At 41.5% G+C, this 22,966-nt stretch overlaps 1 protein-coding gene across 1 annotated transcript in view; it reads right to left on the bottom strand.

Moving 5' to 3' along the window:
* LOC128572303 (zinc finger protein 91-like) overlaps positions 1 to 22,745 on the bottom strand; it is a 351,229-nt gene extending 328,484 nt beyond the window's left edge. Inside the window, exon 1 of the mRNA XM_053572122.1 lies at positions 22,639 to 22,745. Coding sequence (XP_053428097.1) covers positions 22,639 to 22,677 — 39 coding nt within the window. The 5' untranslated portion in view covers positions 22,678 to 22,745. The remainder of the gene's footprint in view (positions 1 to 22,638) is intronic.
* Positions 22,746 to 22,966: the final 221 nt, after the last annotated feature.

The following is a 22,966-nucleotide window of genomic DNA, read 5'->3' as shown; positions in this document are numbered from 1 at the left end:
CTTAAGCCCAAGAGTTGAAGGTTGCTGTGAACTGTGATGCCATAGTATTCTACCCAGGGCGACAGCTTGAGACTTTTCTCAAAATAATAATAATAATTATTATTAGAAAAAGGGAAATCGTAGCTCTGTGTACTTTTATTTACAACAAAATAATAATAATAATATTTTAAATACTATATAATTAAAAACAGAGGCATTATTAATTATTATTTTGTTGTAAATAAAAGTACACAGAGCTACGATTTCCCTTTTTCCCTGTGTATGGTGACTATAGGGACACCATGTACTGTAATTCCTCATGAAGAGAGATTGGAAATTGGCAGAGCCCATTGTAGCTTCATTATTTGGGACAGCATGCACTTTGCTGTGCAATTATGGTTTGTGACTGGAAGGCTGAGATAGACAGTGCCCTCTGGAGTCATACTCAGTGGGTATCATTATATATATATATTCTTTTTTTTTGAGAGACAGAGTTTCACTTTGTCACCCTCAGTAGAATGCTGTGGCCTCATAGCTCACAGCAACCTCAAACTCTTGGGCTCAAAGCGATTCTCTTACCTGCCTCCCAAGTAGCTGGGACTATAGGTGCCTACCACAATGCTTGACTATTTTTAGAGACGGGGCCTTGCTCTGGCTGAGGCTGGTCTTGAACCCATGAGCTCAGGCAATCCACCTGGCTCAGCCTCCCAAAGTGTAGGATTACAGGCATCAGCCACTGCACCTGGCATCATCTATGTTTATTTCATATCTGGTAATTCTGGATGGTATGCAAAAATACTATATAATTAAAAACAGAGGCATTTCAAACTCCAGAAGAACCCACCATAATTGTAGACAGAAAAAGAACTGTCATATTAAACCAAAATGTGATGCTCATCTCAAACAATCTAAGAGATTGCAAAGATGAATTAAATCACCATAAATAGTCCTCAATAAGACCTGACAGCACCATTGGTTATACAGGGTGTCCATAAAGTTTGTGTGCAACATAAAATAATAAAACCCAGGGTGACAAAGTGAGATTCTGTCTCACAAAGAAAAAAATCATAAATGAAAAAAAAAAAAAGAAAAAATGCAAAAAAGACATGTATAAGGCCAGGGATAATGGTGAGAGAGACTGGGGTATGTAATTCAATCTGGGAAGGAGCTCTGGTTACAAAAATGTCCTAGGCTCTGTGTTCTCAAGAGCAGCTCACTGCAAAAAACAAAACTTCCCATGGTGACTCAGGTGACACTCCCTATTTTACCTATGACAAGACGAGGCACAGACTCTGCAAATTCCCATTTCTTGCTCATAATCAATTACCCAAACAGTTCTTTCTTCACCAGTCAGAACAAAATACTTCTTCATCAAATTTTGCTGAAGTTACTCTTCTTCCCCAGGGACCCTGACCTTTGGCCAATTCTAAGTCTGACTTCAATATCTAACCCCTCTTTATGCCCCTCCTAAGAACTGTCTGACTGCCGGATGAACTATCTCCTGACCTGGCAGATTGTTTCCCCACCCTCCATTCTGCCCTCATCACCCACCTTGTTTCTACACTTCTGTGCTCCTCTCTGTCAAAAGCCCTTGTGTGTGATACTTTCAGATCTTATACTTTATGCTTTCCCCAAGCAATACTTCCTACAACAATGAAGAATTCATTTTTGGGGACAATAAGACGGAATTTCAATTTTATTTTATTGGACAATGTCTAGAAACACCACTAGAACAATACCAATTACACCTCAGGAAGTACATATCATCACCCTCCACTTCCATCAACCACATCTCCTTTTGGGTCCCCAGGTTTCAGGGCTTTACACATCTATCCCTATAAAGGGGTCTTCCATAAGCGGGTGTGAACAGGCTGAAAACCTGCAGGGAAGAATTCCTGGACCCTCAATGATCATCTTTTGGAACACCAAGATTGACCTTGTCTTAGTCACTAGATCAGACCTCTGGTTCCCAGTCAAATTTGTTCACTTTCTTGTAGATGAGAAAGTATCAATTGTTTGAGAAATCCATCAAAATTCTGTAAACTCAGTGTAGATGTTTATATGATAGAAGGAAATTGTAATACACCTTTCATTTCTTATGCCAACATGAAAAGCAGGCTCGGCACCTGTGGCTCAAGAGACTAAAGTGCCAGCTACATACACCTGAGCTGGTAGGTTTGAATCCAGCCCAGGCACACCAAACAACAGTGGCAGCTGGAACCAAATAAATAAATAAATAAAGGAGGCAGCGCCTGTGGCTCAGTGAGTGGCCCCATATACTGAAAGTGGCAGGTTTGAATCCAGGCCCGGCCAAACTGCAACAAAAAAATAGCTGGGTATTGTGGGAGGCACCTGTAGTCCCAGCTACTTGGGGCTGAGGCAAGAGAATCACCTAAGCCCAAGTCTGGAGGTTGCTATGAGCTGTGACACCATGGAACTCTACCAAGGGCAACAAATTGAGACTCTGTCTCTAAAAAAAAAACACAAAACAACAACAACAAAAATAGCTGGGCATTGTGGAGGGCGCCTGTAGTCCCAGCTTCTTGGGAGGATGATGCAAGAGAATAGCTTAAGCCCAAGAGTTTGAGGTTGCTGTGAGCTGTGATGCCATATCACTATGCCTAGGGCAACAGCTTGAGACTCTGTCTCAAAAAAAAAAAAAAAAAAAATAGAAAAAGAAATTTCAAGTATCATGGCTTGTTTTTTCAACATTTCCCATAATATATGAAGAACTACTACCAGAAAATATATCATGAGTTTCCTCAGTACATGCTGAGAGCTATAAAAAGATTTCTGGTTTAATTGTCATTTGTTCTGGACTATTATTTCCAAAATGCTTTCCATTTTCAAAAGCACTCAGCATACCTAAGCTACAACTTGTTTTTATAATTATTAATTTTTACAGTTATTTCCAATAAATTACACTCCTTAACCTTTTAATAGTACCTGAGTTTATTTTCATTTTTATTTTTGGAGACAAGAGTCTCACTCTGTAGACCCAGGCTAGCGTGCCAGGGGTGTCATAGCTCCCAGCAATTACAAACTTCTAGCTTCAGGCAATACTCCTCTTTTAGTCTCCAAAGTAGCTGAGATTACAGGTGTTCTCTGTGACCTCTTGCTAATTTCTCTATTTTTAACCAGAGATGGGTCCTGCTTCTGAGCCCAAGCAATCCACCCACCTGGGCCTCCCAAAGTGCTAAGATTACAGGCATTGTGGTAGAAACAAACCCCCCACAATCATTTTTAGCTATTTGTGAACTTAGAATGCACTTGAAAATGTGTAAATGAATTGTTTATCACTGGTCAGGACTTTCAGGAATGCCTAAACAACATTAACTCTGAACCATTTAGCTGAATTGGGCTGCTGAGTATCAAAGTAAAAAGTGAGATCACCCCTGGAGAGAAGAGGCACCTGGTAGTTGCTGCCAATGTGAATGCAGAAAGTGAAATTTCTTCATTTTCACCTAGAGTCTAAACAAGGTAGGCTATTAAAAAACAGAAAAAGAATTAATATTATATTTTCCAACCCCTGCAACTGAGAGAGGATACCCAAGAAGGATGAGATCTAGAAGAACAGATCTTCTCAAGGAGACCACAAGGATACACCTACAGGATCCTCTCCATAGTGACTCAGCTCTTGGGAATTTGTAAACTTAACTTGAAAATTTCCACTTCTGTGAAATCCTGTAGTTCTGTGGTTGCTGAAATAGCACCTCCTGCTTGATTCAACCTGGTCAATGAACCCTAGTACCTATGGGTTGGAACTTTTTGACTGGAGATAAAAAGGGAAAGACCAAGACTGTCTGGGAGCACGGCCATTTAGAATTCTGTGCCATAAGCTGTGGGCCGGTGAATAAAGCCCTTCCTCTTATAAACATGGTGTTTGGGTGCTCTTTCTCTCCGTTGGGCCTGTATACCTGCAACATTTTTGGTTCCCTGACCGGAAAGCGAGATCAGAGAGAAGAGGCACCTGGTAGTTGCTGCCAATCCTCTGGACACCCACATGGGGGACCCTAATCAGCCTGGGTGACGTGAACCACTGAGCATGCCAGGGAGGCAGTTTGCCCTCTCTCTGTGGACACCTCAACTGGGTGGAGAAAGAACCCCTTCAGTGGGTCTTCAAGGAGTCAAACACCAGGAGGAACTGGCATGCAGGAACAGGTGCCCACACAGAAAGACGTGTAAGGCAAGGTTTGATCAATCTGGAGGTCCCACTGCAGTTTTAGTGGAAGAAGTAGCCTGATCAGCTCTTTTGGAGTTACATCACCAGCAGGTCTGTTGAGAGGTGTATGAGAGTTGGTGGGTGTGGTGGGACTGAGAGAACTCCAAGGGTAGAGTTGAACCTAGGGGAGTGCTGGTTTGCCTCCTATGGCTAAGTGGCAGCTCAAGTGGGAAATCGAGACTGCCCAGGTTAAGAAATGTGTTGGAATTGTGTGTATGTGAGTGCTTGGAGAATGACTGAGATGGGTAACAATAGGTGGGGTTTTGCCCTGCCACACACAGGGTGAAACAAATCTGAGTGTCCCCTTCTTCCCTGCTCCAACTTTGCCCCCTGGCTATTGTGAGAAAAACTGGAAGTTGTAGGTTTTCCACTTTCTGTCTAGGCTTTGGCAGCCAGGCAGACATGTGGGACTTGGGGAAAAATTAAAAGACATTAGAAAGGATGACTGTGTTGTAGTTTTGTTACTGGAATTTCTTCAGTGAGTCCTTGGTCTCAGGAATTTGAGAATTAAGCCCATGAGCCATAGATCAGTGATAAAATGGGATTTTGTTGGACTGAAGGGCATGCAGAGGGAGTGGAGAGTGCCAGAGCTATTGACAGAGGGGGTATGCCTTGGAAAGTGTTGTGGTTTGGGCAGTCTGGTGAGCTCTGGAAGGCCTCTGAAAATCTGTGGGGGAGAGTGTAAATCTTGTGCCAGGCAGGGCAGTACCCATATCCACAGCAGGTCTCCAAGGTTAATAGCCTCTAGTAGGGGAGAGGGGGCCCAAGTCAGAGGTCTCCTGCATCGGTCCTTCATCTAGGAGTAAATAATTGGCCCTGAGAAATATTTTGGCCAGGACTGGTAAATGGAAACACACCTTTGCAAACTGAATGGGTGTTCCAGCAAATGAATGAATGCAGCCCCTCAACTTAGGCAAGGTTATTAGGCTTTTGCTGCAGTTTTTGTCTGGGGAGGGGTTTAGGGTGTGTGCTGTCTACTCAGGGTGGAGCCATCCAAAATATCTAGGACTGGACGGTACCTGAGCTGACTGAGTAGGGTGCGGGCCCCATATACCAAAGATGGCAGGTTCGAACCCAGCCCCAGCCAAACTGCAACAACAACTAAAAAATAGCTGGGCGTTGTGGTGGGCACCACACCCAGCTACTCAGAAGGCTGAGGCAAGAGAAATGTCTAAGTCCAAGAGCTGGAGGTTACTGTGAGCTGCGAAGACATAGCACTCTACTGAAGGTGACAAAGTGAGATAGAGTCTCACTTAAAAAAAAAAAAAAAGAAAGAAAATTTGGGACTACTTTGTTCATGACCTTGCTGGGGCTCAGAGGGTATGGCCTGCAACATGTTTGTGCCTCGAGATGGGAGTCTGATGTCTAAGCCCACCTAGGCCTGAAAAGTGGGGGTTCCCCATCCAGCCCTGAGTGGGAAAATCCTCTATCAATATTATATTTCAAAAAATATCTCTCATTTGTAAAATGTAATTGGGTTGTTTAAATTGTTACAAAAACTGAGTCCTTGTCAAAGAAAAAGATTCTTGCCTTTTAAACCTTCTAATTATCAGTTTGGCTGAGTAAATGCTTGACTTCATAGTGAACTGTGATCCTATTTTGTGGGAAGTGGGTTTTTGAGAGCAAGAGAAATTAGACAGAAAGGTAAATGGCATTGTGTAAAGAAAGAATCTTGTGTGATAAATTTTGTCCAAAAACAATGGTTATATAAGAAAGTGAAAGGCAGGGCAAAAGTTAAAGAAAGTTTAGAATGTTTGTAGATTATCTGTGCAAGTTAAATAAGGCCCATAAAAGGGAATTTGTGAAGGAGTTTACATGTGATCCAGTTGCTATATATTTCTTCTAAAATCTTTTGGCTTGTAATCTTGTTTGAACAAATGATTTAAGCCTTTGATGTTTGAAAAAACTTCGAAAATCAAAATTCTAAATTTGGGGCTTGGTGTCTGTAGCTCACTCATTGCAGCACCAGTCCATGCACCAAGGCTGGAGGGTTCGAGCCCAGCCAGGGCCAACAAAACAACAACAACAACAAAAAAAAAAACTCTAAATTTAATCTTTTTGAAATATTAAGACCACTGAAAGTCTGAGAAAAACAAATTAGACTTATTTAATTTGTTAACAATGTATAGGAAACATTGTCAAATATGAAATGGTAATTAATTTTATATGGATTATAAACATTATGTATGTTCCAATATTATAAGATATTGGTCTATCCTAACATATAAGACATTGGTCTGTCTTAATCTGTATTGCCGAATAAACATCTGTAGCTCAGTGGCTAGTGCAACAGCCACATACAGTGGAGCTTCTGGGATCAAGTCCAACCTGAACCTACCAAACAACAAAGACAACTAAAACCAAAAAAAAAAAGTTGGACATAGAGGCGGGCACCTGTAGTCCCACCTATGGGAGGCTGAGGCAAGAGAATCACTTAAGCCCAAGAGTTTGAGGTTGCTGTGAGCTGTGACACCATGGCACTCTACCCAGGGCAACAGTTTGAGACTCTGTCTCAAAAAAAAAAAAAAAAAGAAAAAATCTATAATGGATGGCACCTGTGCTTCAGTGGGTAGGGTACTGGTTCCATATACCGAGGGTGGTGGATTTGAACCTGCCCCAGCCAAACTGCAACAAAAAATAGTCGGACCTTGTGGTGGGTGCCTGTAGTCCCAGCTGTTCCCAAGGCTGAGGCAAGAGAATCACATGGGCCAAGGAGTTGTAGGTAACTGTGAGCAGTGACTCCATGGCACTCTACCAAGGGCAACAGACTCAGACCCTCTCTCTTATAAAAAAAAAAAAATGTTATCCGCTGTGTCTATATAGATACCTCAGGAAAAATTAGAACATAAATGGAATGAAAAATGAACCTACAGAGCCTAATCCATACACTCTGCTGAGTCTGCTGCCAGAAGTCAAGTGGTTCACTTTCCTGGAAATAAAAGATACTTTTTTCAGTATAAGGCTGACTCTGGAAAGCCAGAGGCTGTTTGCTTTCCAGTGTGTGTGTGGGGGGGACCAGACACGGAAACTGCAATCCAGCACACATGGACCAGGTCGCCACAGGAGTTCAAAAACTCACTCACGATTTTTGGAGAACCTCTAGGTTGTGACTCACAGAAATTCCCAGGTAAGGGATGGGGTGTATACTGCTCCAGGATGTTGATGACTTGCTCTCAGGGCAACCAGGAGGGCTGTGCCTAAGGCACAGACTGTCTTTTACGACATCTAGAGGTAGTGGCTATAAAGTGTCTAAATGGAAGGCCCAGGTCTGCCAGCGTCAAGTACATTATCTAGGATTTACTATCCACCAGGGGAAGAAGAATCTAGGCATGGAACAAAATCAGATCACTAATCCCTCCTCCCCACCCCCACGAGCCAAAAATAAGTTCAGGAATTCTTAGGCACAGTTGGCTTCTGTTGCCTTTGGATTACCAACTTTGCCATCTTGGCCATCTTGGCTAAGGCCTTGTATAAGGCAAGTAAAGGAGAGGAAGGAGAACCCTTAGGTTGAGAAGAACAGGAATGTGCTTTCTCCCAGCTAAAGATAGGGCTGTATTGAGGCTAACACACTTGGCCAAGGCCTTCACTCTGTATGTCTCAGAGAGAGAAAAGATTGACTATGAGTGTGTTAACCCAGCTGGTTGGGTCCTGGCCAAGACCTGTAGCTTACCTCTGTAAGCAGTGGGATGGAGTGGCAAAAGAACAGCCACCATGCTTACGGATTCCAGCCGCTACTGCTCTCCTTGTGCAAGAAGCTGAGAAGTTGACACCAGAGCAGGATTTCTGAGTGAAAGTACCCCACACTGTGGTCACTTTAATGAACAGAAAGGGACATTTCTGACTCTCTAATACAAGATTAACTAAGTACCAAAGCTTAATATGTGTCAATCCATGCATAACAGTGAAAGTATATAACACCCTGAACCCAGCCTCACTCCTTCCAGTCAGTGGAAGAGATACTAAGCATAACTGTATGGAAGTTCTAGATAATGTTTACTCTAAAAGACCTGACTTGAATGACCAGCCTTGCACAGATGCAGACTGGGACCTGTACGTAGACAGTTATGTGCCGTTACAAAGTGAGCAGCAGGCTGGGTATGCAGTGGCCACCTTAACAGAGACTGTAGAGGCTAAGCCCCTACCTCAAGGAACATCAGCTCAGAAGGCTGAGTTAATTGCCTTGACTGGAGCCTTAGAACTAAGTCAAGGAAAAAGTGTGAATATCTACACAGACTCCAAGGATGCTTTTCTGACCATCCAACTGCATGAGACATTGTACAAGGAGAAAGGATTATTAAATTCTGGGGGAAAAGGATCATTAAATTCTGGGGGAAAAGGATATTAAGTATCAGCAGGAGATATTTCAATCACTAGAGGCAGTATGGAAACCCCAAAAAGTAGCAGAGATGCACTATTGTGGACATCAATGAGATGTTTCCACCATCACAAAAAGGAAGACTAGGGTTAGTACTGAGACAAAAAGGGCTGCATCCAATCTGTACCAGGTGTCTCAAAGGGCTCCCCTCATTCCGTGGGTTCCGAAGCTCTCACCTATCTACTTCCAGGAAGAAAAAAAAATAGTTGGCAGTGGAAAGGAGCCAGGAAATGAAGGGAGGATGGATAAAGATGCCAGATGGATGAGTAGCAGTCCCCCAGCTTCTAGAAACCACCATGGTGACAGGAGTCTCTGGTGAAGTTGCTGGGCCAGTACCTCTGCATCTCCCACCTGGCAGCCCTGGCCAAAACTGTCAATCAACACTGTGTCACCTGCAGCCAGTACAACACAAGTACAAAGGACTGACAATATCCCCAGGAATCCAGTCATATGGAGCAATGCCCTTCGAGGACTTTCAGGTAGACTTTACTGAAATGCCCGGATGTAAAGGAAACAAGTACTTGCTGGTGATGGTCTGCACATACTTGGAATAGGTAAAAGCCTTCCCTACCAGGATAAAAGGAACTCCTAATGTAGTAGAAATGTTGCCCAGAAAAGTCATCCCAAGGTTTAGGTTGCTATTCTGATTTAAATAAGAAAATGAGCTAGTCTTCACAACAGAAATAGTACAAAGAATAGCTAAAACTTTGGGTATCACCTGGAAACTATATGTTACTTGTAAGCCTCAAAGCTTGAACAGGGTAAAGTGCATGAATAGGGCCATAAGAACAGGCATCGGTAAACTCTGCCAGGGAACAAAACTTAATTAGATACAGCCCTTGCCACTGATGTTCAAAGAGGCCTCCATCAATCCCATCATCCATCAGTCCAGCAATTCAGCAGGGACTCCTAAAAGAACTGGGAAAGACTGAATTGAATAGACATAAACCCTAGAAAGAGTAGCAAGGAAGATATCCACTTGGATAATTTACCATGTTCTATTTAGTCTTTTGTGTCTGTACATCCTTTTTCTCTGGAGAATCAAGGGGACCAAGTCTACATCCAGGATCAGAACCCCGTCACCCTCAAACCAAGGTAGAAAGGACTTTACATCACCTGACCACTCACACGGTAGCCAAGGTGGAAAAAAATCCTCATCTGAAGTCATCACAGCTGGCTGAATACAGCTTCACTGCCCCTTAGAAAGTGAAGGTAACTTTTAAGACGTCAACATGCCCTGCTCCAGCCACATACTGGGAGCTGGCTGGTCATGGACCGCTGAAGCCTGAGGAAACTCCTTGAGGGACTTGTCTTAATTGGTCTTTGGGGAAAGCGGGGGAGGAATGTCACATAGAGGAAAGTAAAAACTCATATGTATTAGCCCACCACCACAGTACTCAGGTACATCTGAGTAGAGAACCCAAGAGAAATCACAGTTCCTAAAATCTAAGTGCTAAAAAGTAATTAATCTCAGCACCTATAGAAGCAAGCTGATATTGAGACCCCAAATTAAAATATATTGGAGTCTCAAAAGGTGGGAATTAGAGAAGATACCCAAAAAGGGTGAGGTTTAGAACAGGTCTTCTCAAGGAGACCACAAGGATACACCTGCAGGGTCCTCTCCATGGAGACTCAGCTTTTGGGAATTTATAAACTTAACTTGCAAATTTCCACTTCTGTGAAATCCTGTAGTTCTGTTGGGGCTAGAATAGTGTCTCCCGCTTGATTCAAACTGGCCAGTGAAAAAGGTACCTATGGGGTGGAACTATTTGATGGGAGATAAAAAGGGAAAGACCAGGCCAGTCAGGAAGCACAGCCTTTTGGAATTCTTCTATGCCTTAAGCTCCTGGCCAGTGAATAAAGCACTTCCTCTTATAACCATGGTGTTTGGGTGCTCTTTCTCTCTGTTGGGCCTCATCTTCCTACAATACCACAGTTTCGGGGATTTCTAGATATGGCAAGTTTCTGCCATGTATGGATGCCTAACAATGGCTTACTTCTTAAACCCTTGTATGAGGCCTTGAAAAGATAGGAAAATGCACCCTTGTATTAAACTAAGGGGTGTGTCAAAGCCCTGAAGAAACTTAAACAAAGCCTCCCTAAGGCCTCTACTTTTAGCCTGCCTAACTTATGTCTATATGTGTATGAAAGACAGAGGATATGGGTGTGGCCTTTGCTTACTGATACAAAAACTTGGCACTATTCCCAGATCAGTCGCATATTTGCCTAAACCATTAGACTTTACAGCTACGGGTTGGTAACTTGTGATCTTCTAGAAGATACTGAAAAAATTCACCTTAGGACAACCGTCTGTTTATGTACCTCATCATGTCTTGTCCCTACTTCAGAAAAAAGAAACTTCTAGTTGGGTGGCACCTGTGGCTCAGTGAGTAGGGTGCCAGCCCCATATACAGAGGGTGGTGGGTTTGAACCCGGCCCCAGCTAAACTGCAACAAAAAAATAGCCAGGCATGTGGTGGGCGCCTATAGTCCCAGGTATTTGGGAGGCTGAGGCAAGAGAATCACCTAAGCCCAGGAGTTGGAGGTTGCAGTGAGGTGTAACACAAAAGCACTTTACCGAGGGCAATAAAGAGATACTATCTCTAAAAAAAAAAAAAAAAGAAAGAAACTTCTTCTTAAACTGTAGGTAGGATGAGAAGATATAAAACTATATTAATTAATAACCCTGAAATATGGTAAGAAGTGATAGTTTGACTTAACCCAACCACTCCATAACCTTAATCAAGAACAGAAAGAACAGGCTCATTGCCTGTGGCTCAAGCAGCTAAGACGCCAGCCACATACACCTGAGCTGGTGGGTTCAAATCCAGCCTGGGCCCACCAAACAACAATGATGGCTGCAACCAAAAAACAGCTCAGTGATGTGACAGGCACCTGCTGTCCCAGGTGAGGGAGGCAGGAGAATCGCTTGAGCCCAGGAGTTGGAGGTTGCAGTGAGCTGTGATGCCACAGCACTTTACCCAGGGCAACAGCTTGAGGCTGTCTCAAAAAAAGAACCAAAAGAACAGCAATATCTAGGGGTAATTGAACAAGTCTTTTCTAGCCAAGGAGATCCCTCAGACAACCCTTCCTAAGAGGTAGACCAGACTCCGTGTATAGACGGAAGCAGTTACATTGAAAAAGGAACGCAAAGGGCAAGTGTGGAGATTATGGTGAAACCCGCCCTTTCCTCTTGATCTGGTTTGCTGAAAGATCAACTCACAATTATGGTAGATTAATAAGAGAAAGCTTATTTCCAAATCTCATGCCCCTGGGGGGAATCACAAGAATCATCACCCAAAATCTCAGTGATGGTCAGAGACCTTCAGAGATGCTTTTTGGAAGGGAGGGGGTAGAATGTGGAAAGTACAGGTGCAGTAAGTGGTTGCTAGGGAGAATGTGTAGATGGGTGAAAACAGACTGATTTGTAGATTAACCTGAGAGACAGGTATTGTGCTTCAAATGACCTTGGGGCCAGGTCGATTAGCAAGTCAGCAGCCCCTTTTGATTCTCAATCAGGTTACTTAGTTTTTTTGTTTGTTTTTTTGAGACAGACTCTCAAGCTCTTGCTCAGAGTAGAATGCCATGGCATCATAGCTCACAGTAAGTTCCAGCTCTTGGGCTCAAGCGATACTCTTGCCTCAGTTTTTCTATTTTTAGTAGAGACAGAGTCTTGCTATTGCTCAGGCTGGTCTCCACCTCAGAATCTCAAGCAATCCACCTACGTTGGCCTCCCAGAGTGCTAGGATTACAGGTGTCAGCCACTGTACTAGGCCCTTACTCGGGTTTTATGTACATAGAGAAAAGGACTCTTCTAATGCCTTCTGATCATGACTGGTCTTTAATTAAAAATACCCTTTGTACCAAGGAATTTTAGGTTGAAATTTCCTTAGCTCCTTCACAAGTTATATGGTAGTGACTGCAGAAAGGAAAGCCCTTCCACCCGGGACTTTGGCCCCAAAACTGAACTAATTGTCCTACCCATGACATTAGAATTGTCAGAAAGAAAAACAGTAACCATTTATATGGACTCTAAAGCTCCTTATCTAATCCTTCATAATGCGAATGCCAAATAATAAAAAAAGAGATTACTAGCAGCAGGAAAATAAAAGATATTTAAAACAGTTCAGAAGTTTTACAATTATTAGAAACTGTCTTGCTTTGCTGGAAGGTGGCAGTCATGCACTGCCTAGGATAACGGAAAAGACACAATCCTGTGCCAACATAAAACCAGAGGGGACACTGCAACAAAACAAGCTGCAACACTGACAGTAATGACCCCCTTAATGCCCCTCTAAACCTACCTGATTTCAATCCCACCTCTAAAAAATTAAAAAAAAAAATAAAAAAAAAAGCACCTGTTGTTCAGTGTGTAAGGTGCTGCTCTCATATACTGAGGGTGGCTGGTTCAAACCCAGCCCTGTCCAAACTGCAACAAAACATAGCTAGGAGTTGTGGCAGGTGCCTGTAGTTCCAGCTACTCCAGAGGGTGAGGCAAGAGAATCGCCTAAGCCCAGGAGTTGGAGGTTGCTGTGAGCTGTGACATCATAGCACTCTACTGAGGGTGATAAAGTAAGACTCTGTCTAAAAAAAAAAAAAGGAAAAAAAGAAAAATTCCATGATAAAGAAAAAGCTGACTCATCCACAGCTAAGAATAGATCAGGCTACCCAGACGTCTAAAACATCAGGTAATTAAATGACTTCATCAGAGGACACATTCCTGCCAAAGTCTGAACTGTGTTCCTTCCACTGAAAGGACCAAGTTAACTTCATTTTGTTAAAACTAACTCCATTTTGTCTCACAGCCTTCAATTTACAGCTGCGTACCAAAGGTGATAAGCAACCTGCTTGCATACCAAAGGTGATAGGCAACCTGCTTCCTCCCCCCACCTAACCAATCCAGAAGCACCCCCTTTGTTTCAAGCTGTGTATGCCCACCCACTGCACGGGACCATAAAAATCCCCTGCTCCAGAGCTCAGGGCTCCTGTCACTAATCCGTTGTAACGGAGACCCCAGGAGTCCAAGTTCGAACTTGCAATAAAACGGTTGTTTTTGCTTTTGCATGGGACTCGGCTCCCTGGTGGTCTCTGTGGAGGATTTCAATATCTGGGCACAACACCACCATAAGTTGTGTACAGGCAACTGTAGGGATCACAGTGAAATGTGCCCTTTTCCTTTAGATTGGTTTGCTGAAAGATCAACTCATAATTATGATAGATTAATAAGAGAAATGTTTATTTCCAAATACCATGTGGATGGGGGGAACCACAAGAATGATTTCCCAAAGTCTCAGTGATAGTCAGTGACTTGTAAAGATGCCTTGGGGGAGGTGGGGAGGGGCAGTGGGAGAAGAAACTAGAACGTAGACCTGTAGCAAGTAGTTGCTGGGGCTGGGGGAAGTGTAGACTGTTGGAAACAGACCGATTTGTAAATTAACCTGAGCCCTTCCTGATTCTAAATCAAGTTATTCAGGTTTTATAGAGGAGAGGCCAGTCTTTCTGATCATGAATAACCTTTTAATTCAAAATATTTTTTGTACCAAGGAATCACATTTAGTGGTGAAATTTCCCTAGCTCCTTCACATCTCAGCCTGATCATCAAAAATAAATACTGTGTTTGCTTTCTACAAGAACCAACCATCAAATGGACAATAGATCTAAAAAACCACTCTGACCAGACCACAAAATAATGACATTTGAAAGCTAGCTAATAGGTTCAGCGCCAGTAGCACAGTGGCTACGGAGCCAGCCACATACACAGAGGGTGATGGGTTCGAGTCCGGCCCCCGGCCAGCTAAACAATAACAACTGCAACAAGAAAATAGCCGGGCACTGTGGCAGGCGCCTGTAGTCCCAGGTACTCCAGAGGGTGAGGCAAGAGAATTGCTTAAGTCCAAGAGTTTGAGATTGCTATGAGCTATGACTCCACAGCACTCTACCAACGGCGACATAGTGAGGCTCTGTATCAAATACATATACATATATGTCTGACTTCTGTCTTACTAGAAGTTCTCATGTAGATAAGGCATTTACTTCATGTCTAATGGAGATGTGCTCTCACTAGAACTTCTGAGAAATGTCATATTTTTCCATATATCCACAAGATTATCCCACACTCAGATATTTATAAAACAACCACTACTGTCAAGAAAAAGGGATATTATTTGCTATACAACTGAAAAGTGTAACTACTAGTCATAAATATATTAAGTTTGAAAGGTGCCCATTTTGATACATTAACCTTAATAATTACTTACTTAAATGTAACTTAACAGCCTTTGTACCTTATGCCAATGGACACACTAAGCTACGCAGAAAACAGTTATTATAAGGCACTTGGGCTTTTTCATTATCCCTGCTACAACACAGGGAAAACTCGTTTGCTAAGATTAACCCCTTTACTACCCTGGGTACAAAACTATAAGTCCAACCAGTCTAAAGTAACTTAAGATATTACACTCCCTGAAAACTATCACAGTTAACTACACCTTTTAATCCTGCGAAATACATCACTTTAGCCATTAGTGCCATATCAAAACTAGCTATAGTACTCAATCTGAAAATCAGTTCATTGTCACGTACAGAGAGCAAGATGGTGGCCGAGTAACAGCTTCCCTGAATCTGGCATCCGTGAGTCTGGGTAGATAAGACTCCAGGCATCTCTGGCTGTTGGGATGTGCCTATAATCATCACTTTGAGTAAGCAAGAGACTTCTGGATCCCAAGAGGAGGACAAAAACAGTGAAAACTGGCAAGTGGTCGCATGTGTTTGATTGATCTAATCCTGCCGGCAGCTGCATGGGAACTTAAAGAGTAAGAGGAAGAGAAAGGAAAATTAGGAAAAGGAAACAGATAAAAGAAATCACTCATGAGGAAAAATCAGAAGAAAACTCCAGGCAACATGAAGAACCAGTCCAGAGCAACCCCTAAAAGGGACCATGAGGTAGCAACTGCAGCTACTGCAGAGGATTCCACCTATAAAGAAATATTAGGAATGACAGAAAGCGAATTTAGAATACACATGATGAAAACGATGAAGGAAATGATAGAAACAATGAAGGAAACTGCTAATAAAGTAGAAAATAACAAAAAGGAAATCCAAAAACAGAATCAAATAAGAGATGAACGATATGAAGAACATAGAAAGGATATAGCAGAGCTGAAGGAACTGAAGCAGTCAATTAGAGAACTTAAAGATGCAATGGAAAGTATCAGCAACAGGTTAGACCATGCAGAAGAAAGAATTTCAGAGGTAGAGGACAAAGTTCTTGAGATAACTCAGATAGTAAAAGAGGCAGAAAAGAAGAGAGAGAAATCAGAATGTTCACTGTCAGAAAAATGGTACTTTAGCAAGCATTCCAACATACGAGTTATAGGAATCCCCTTGAAGAAGAAGGCCCCAGAGGAATGGAAGCCATACTAGAGAATATTATAAAAGAAAAATTCCCAAATATCACCAAAGATTTTGACACACTACTTTCAGAGGGATATTGGACCCCAGGTTGCCTCAACTCTAACCGAGCTTCTCCAAGACACATTGTGATGAACTTGTCCAAAGTCAAGACAAAAGAAAAGATTCTGCAAGCTGCCAGGAATAAGTGCAAGTTGACCTACAGGGCCAAATCCATCAGAGTGACTGCAGACTTCTCTAATAAAACTTTCCAAGCAAGAAGACAATGGTCATCTAAATTTAATAGAGTTAAACAGAACAATTTCCAGCCCAGAATTCTGTACCCTGCTAAGCTAAGCTTTAAAATTGATGGAGAAATTGAATCATTTATGGAATACAAACATTGAGGAAATTCGCCATAACAAGACCAGCTCTACAGGAAATACTTCAACCTGTTCTACAAACTGACCATCACAATGGATCAGAAGCAAAGTAAGAACTCAGAAATTAAAGTACAGAACCTAACCTCCACACTGATGCAAACGATAAAATTAAGTAATGGACTCTCACAAAATAAGATAAATAGAATACTACCACACTTATCAATAATCTCAATAAATGTTAATGGCTTGAATTCCCCACTGAAGAGACATAGCTTGGCTGACTGGATTAAAAAACAGAAGCCATCCATTTGCTGTCTGCAAGAAACACACCTGGCTTCAAAAGACAAATTGAAACTCCCAGTCAAGGGTTGGAAGACCATTTTTTCCAGGCAAATGGAATTCAGAAGAAAAGAGGACTTGCGATCTTATTTTTAGATACATGTGGATTTAAACCAACTAAAGTCAAAAAAGACAAAGATGGTCACTTTATATTGGTCAAGGGAAAAATACAACAAGAAGACGTTTCAATTCTAAATATTGATGCACCCAACTTAAATGCTCCCAGATTCTTGAAAGAGACCTTACTCAGTCTGAGCAATATGATATCCAATAATAGCATAATAACAGGGGAGTTTAACACTCCTCTTATAGAGCAGGACAGATCCTCTACACAGAAAATAAACAAAGATATAAGAGATTTAAATGAGACCCTAGAACAACTGTGCTTGACAGACGCATATAGAACACTCCATCCCCAAAATAAAGAATATACATTCTTCTCATCACCCCATGGAACATTCTACAAAATTGATCATACCCTGGGACACAAAACAAATATCAACAGAATAAAAAGAATTGAAATTTTACCTTGTATCTTCTCTAACCATAAGGTAGTAAAGGTGGAACTCAACTGTAACAAAAATGTTCGGCCCCACACAAAGGCATGGAAATTAAACAACCTTCTGTTACATAACAGATGAGTGCAGAAAGAATAAAACAGGAAATCATTAACTTTCTTGAGCATAACAACAATGAAGACACAAGCTACCAAAACCTACGGGATACTGCAAGAGCAGTTTTGAGAGGAAAATTTATCGCTTCAGATGCCTACATTCGAAAAACAGAAAGCACATCAACAAACTCACAAGCCATCTTATGGAACTAGAAAAAGAAGAAGAACCTAAGCCTAAACTCAGTAGAAGAAAAGAAATACCCAAAATCAAATCAGAGATCAGTGAAAATGAAAACAAAAGAATCATTCAGAAAATTAATGAAACAAGGAGTTGGTTTATTGAAAAAATAAATTAAATAGATAAACCATTGGCCAGACTAATGAGAAATAGAAAAGTAAAATCTCTAGTAACCTCAATCAGAAATGATAAAGGGGAAATAACAATTGATCCCAGAGATAAAAGACATCACCTCTGAACACTACCATAAACTCTACGCCCAGAAATTTGACAATATGAAGGAAATGGATCAATATTTTAATCACACCCTCTCCCTAGACTTAGCCAGGAAGAAATAGAGCTCCTGAACAGACTAATTTCAAGCACTGAGATCAAAGAAACAATAAAAAATCTTACAAACAAAAAATGCCCTGGTCCAGATGGCTTCACTCCAGACTTCTATCAAACCTTCAAGGAAGAGCTTATTCTTGTACTGCAGAAATTATTCCAAAAAATTGAGGAAGAAGGAATCTTCCCCAACACATTCTATGAAGCAAACATCACCCTGATACCAAAACCAGGAAAAGACCCAAACAAAAAGGAGAATTTCAGACCAATCTCACTCATGAATATAGATGCAAAAATTCTCAACAAAATCCTAGCCAATACATTACAGCTTATCATCAAAAAAGTCATAAATCATGATCAAGTAGGTTTCATCCCAGGGATGCAAGGCTGGTTTAACATGCGCAAGTCCATAAACGTTATCCACTATATTTACAGAAGCAAAATTAAAGATCATATGACCTGCTCAATAGATGCAGAAAAAGTATTTGATAAAATCTAGCATCCTTTTCTAATTAGAACTCTGAAGAGTATAGGCATAGGTGGCACATTTCTAAAACTCATTGAAGCTATCTATGACAAACCCACAGCTAATATTTTCCTGAGTGGAGTAAAACTGAAAGCTTTTCCTCTTAGAACTGGAACCAGACAAGGTTGTCCTCTGTCACCTTTACTATTCAACATAGTGCTGGAAGTTCTAGCCAATACAATAAGGCAAGACAAGGAAATAAAGGGAATCCAAATAGAAGCAGAGGAGGTTAAATTCTCCCTCTTTGCTGATGACATGATCTTATACTTAGAGAACCCCAAAGACACAACCACAAGACTCTTAGAAGTCATCAAAAAAAATACAGTAATGTTTCAGGATATAAAATCAATGTCCACAAGTCAGTAGCCTTTTTATATGCCAATGGCAGTGAAGATGTAAAGCTAATTAAGGACACAACTCCCTTCACCATACTTTCAAAGAAAATGAAATACCTAGAAATACACCTATCGAAGGAGTTGAAGGACCTCTATAAAAAAAATTATGAAATCCTCAGAAAGGAAATAGCAGAGGATATTAACAAATGGAAGAACATACCATGCTCATGGATGGGATGAATCAACATTGTTAAAATGTCGATACTTCCCAAAGCAATCTACCTATTCAATGCCATTCCTATTAAAATACCAACATCATACTTTGAAGATTTGGAAAAAATAATTCTGTGTTTTGTATGGAACCAGAAAAAAAACCTGTATAGCTAAGGCAGTTCTTAGTAATAAAAATAAAGCTGGGGGCATAAGTATACCAGATTTTAGGCTGTACTACAAAACCATAGTTGTCAAGACAGAATGGTACTGGCACAAAAATAGCCACATAGACACTTGGAATTGAATAGAAAGCCAAGAAATGAAACTAACATCTTACAACCACCTAATCTTCGATAAACCAAACAAGAACATACCTTGGGGGAAAGACTCCCTATTCAATAAATAATGTTGGGAGAACTGGATATCCACATGTAAAAGACTGAAACTTTACCCACACCTTTCCCCACTCACAAAAATTGATTCAAGATGGATAAAGGAGTTAAACTTAAGGCATGAAACAATAAAAATCCTCAAAGAAAGCATAGGAAAAACACTAGAAGATACTGGCCTAGGGAAAGACTTCATGAAGAAGACTGCCATGGCATTTGCAACAACAACAAAAATAAACAAATGGGACTTCATTAAACTGAAAAGCTTCTGTACAGCTAAGGAGACAACAACCAAAGCAAAGAGACAACCTACACAATGGGAAAGGATATTCACATATTTTGAATCAGACAAAAGCTTGATAAATAGGATCTATAGAGAACTCAAATTAATCCACATGAAAAAAGCCAACAATCTAATATATCAATGGGCAAGAGACACAAATAGAACCTTCTGTAAAGAAGACAGATGAATGGTTAACAAACATATGAAAAAATGTTCATCAACCCTATCTATTAGAGAAATGCAAATCAAAACAACCCTGAGATACCATCTAACTCCAGTGAGTATGGCCTACATCACAAAATCTCAAAACTGCAGATGCTAGCGTGGATGTAGAGAGAAGGGAACACTTTTACACTGTTGGTGGGACTGCAAACTAGTACAACCTTTCTGGAAGGAAGTATGGAGAAACCTCAAAGCACTCAAGTTAGACCTCTTATTTGATCCTGCAATCCCATTACTGGGCATCTACCCAGAAGGAAAAAAATCCTTTTATCATAAGGACACTTGTACTAGACTGTTTATTGCAGCTCAATTTACATTCGCCAAAATGTGGAAACAGCCTAAATGCCCACCAACCCAGGAATGGATTAACAAGCTGTGGTATATGTATACCATGGAGTACTATTCAGTTATTAAAAAAAAAATGAAGATTTTACATCCTTTGTATTGACCTGGATGGAAGTGGAAGACATTATTCTTAGTAAAGCATCACAAGAATGAAGAAGCATGAATTCTATGTACTCAATTTTGATATGAGGACAATTAATGACAATTAAGGTCATGGGGGGAGGAGGAAAAGCAGAGAGAGGGTAGGAGGGAGGGGTTGGAGCCTTGGTGTGTTCCACACCTTCTGGGGGCAAGACATGATTGCAAGAGGGACTTTACCTAACAAATGCAATCAGTGTAACCTGGCTTATTGTACCCTCAAGGAATACCCAACAATAGAAAAAAAAAAAAAGAAGAAAATTAGTCCATTGTCCTGTGCCATCGTTAATGCCCTTAATACAACTTCTCAAGCGATAAATGCTCTGAACATTGAATTAAAACAAGTACGAGAAGCTATACTAAAAAAAATGAAGCAGCCATTAATTATTATTAAAACACAATCATAGATGTAAATGGTTAATACATATACTGCTTCAATTTATCTAACAGTTCCCAACCTATTAAAAACAAGTTAAATGTATAAAAGATATAGTCCAAATCAAACAACAAATAAGAATTCTCAGAATATCCAACACTTCCTAACACATTGTCATAATTATCTAAATCCAAACCTTAATAGTTATTCTCATGTATTATAAGCTATTATAAGCTTCGTTTTTGTTGTTGTTGTTGAGACAGAGTTCTACCCTGTGACCTGAGCAGAGTGCAATGGCCTCGTAGCTCACTGCAACCTCTGGCTGTAGGCATCCTGCTGCCTCAGCCTCCAAGGCCGCTGGGATTACAGGCGCTTGCTGCGGCGCCCGGCTGGGTTTTTCCATTTTTTTCAAGAGTCAGGGTCTCACTCTTGCTCAGACAACCTTGGAACTCCTGAGCTGCAGCAATCCTCCCGCCTCCGCCTCCCACAGTGCTGAGAGTACAGGCGTGAGCCACCAGAGGCCAGTGTATTTTAAGCTTCTTAACGTTACAAAATGCAATGTGTACCATTCATCATGTACTCCGTTTCACAAATTTCAGAAAACAAAATCAAACCGCACAGCCCTCATGTCAATTTAACCAAAGCAATTATTTCCATTTCAAATCAATTTCATAGATGTGAAAATAAAACAGACACCCTCACAACCTTTCTCAGCTATTTGTGAACTGAGAATGCACTTGAAAACATAGGTGCATGGCGGGGCCTGTGGCTCAGTGGGGAGGGCGCCAGCCCCATATGCCTAGGGTGTTGGGTTCAACCCCAACCCTGGCCAAACTGCAACCAAAAAAAATAGCAGGGCATTGTGGCGGGCACCTGTTGTCCCAGCTAATCAGGAGGCTGAGGCAAGAGAATCACCTAAGCCCGGGAGTTGGAGGTTTCTGTGAGTTGTGACGACATGGCACTCTACCAAGGGCAATAAAGTTAGACTCTGTCTCTAAAAAATAAATAAATAAATAAAAATATTAAAAAAAAAAGAAAGAAAAGAAAACATAGGAACAGTAAGTCAGTCAAACAGGCCAAACTACAAATAGAGAATAAAATTAATAATCTTGGGGAAAAAAACTAAGGAAGTAATGAGGCACTATAGAACAAATTAATAGCAGATTTAATAATATTGTTTTGATGATTTTCAGTGATTGCTTTTTAATTGTTTTAAGTCATTAACTTGCCTGCATGTTGTTAATCAGAGAAGTAAAATATACTTTTAGTATACTAAAAAGTATACTACTTTTGCAATTATCCCCTATATCAATTATTAAAATGTGTTACATAGACAAAACAACATTTAAAAAATTACTCTCACTGCTCTTCAGAATTACTGGCTTTTCCGATAATAAAGTCTTTTCACGAATCATCTCCCTGTATCCGGGTTTAACTACAAGTATAGGCAACAGAGCCTCTTTCTGTTCACCAACACCGTGAGCCACCGCGCCCTAAGTTTACGTTTCACAGGAGAATGGAGGGACTGGAGGTCCCAGGGACTACAGCCCCTCCCGTGAACAAGCCCCGCACACCCAGCTGGGATTCTTCCTCAGGACCTTTCCATTGTCATCACCTGGGAGGGACGCCGGGCGCTCCAGCACAGCTGCTCAAATAGAGCTCTGGGCCGTGGTCTGATTAACGCTCTGGGAAGGGGCCACAGAAACAGAGTCCCCGCTGCCTGCCCCTCTCCACCTTTTGCCCGCAGGGGTCTGAAGGACAAGGAGTACCAGTGGCAAACTTCACTCTGAAGACTCTAAAACTGAAGTGAAATTGCCCGGTCCCGCCACAGACACTTCTGGCTTCAACCACTCCCCTCCCCCCTCTCTCTGAAAACTAAGTTTCCTGTACTCATTTTTTCCCACCTTCCGGGATGTCCCGGTGTCCTCCCTACAGATCTCTGAGTACCTGCAGCTCACAGGGTGAAAGAAGACGTGGCAGGGACATCTTTATCGTCCAGAAGTTGCAAGAGTTGCAGAGGGAATCCCAGACCAGCGCGGGGCTAGAGACAAATGCTTTTCCGGATCCCGGAGCCGCCTCCTTCTTTCTGGCTGTGCATCTGATTGGACAGTTCATATTAGAGCATTCCTGATTGGATAAAATCTCAGGCCCCACCTCTCTGTCCTTGAGTGACAGCACTGCCATCGAACAAGAGGCTGACTGAGGCCAGAATGCTAACAGTTTCTTCGCCCTAGCACTCTTTTTTTTCTTTTCGTTTTTTTGATTAAGGGCAGGG

This window comes from Nycticebus coucang, chromosome 20 (assembly GCF_027406575.1).
Source record: "Nycticebus coucang isolate mNycCou1 chromosome 20, mNycCou1.pri, whole genome shotgun sequence".
Lineage (NCBI taxonomy): Eukaryota > Metazoa > Chordata > Mammalia > Primates > Lorisidae > Nycticebus > Nycticebus coucang.
The sequence above is the reverse complement of the archived record's forward strand: the minus strand, read 5'-3'. Positions and strand labels throughout refer to the sequence as shown.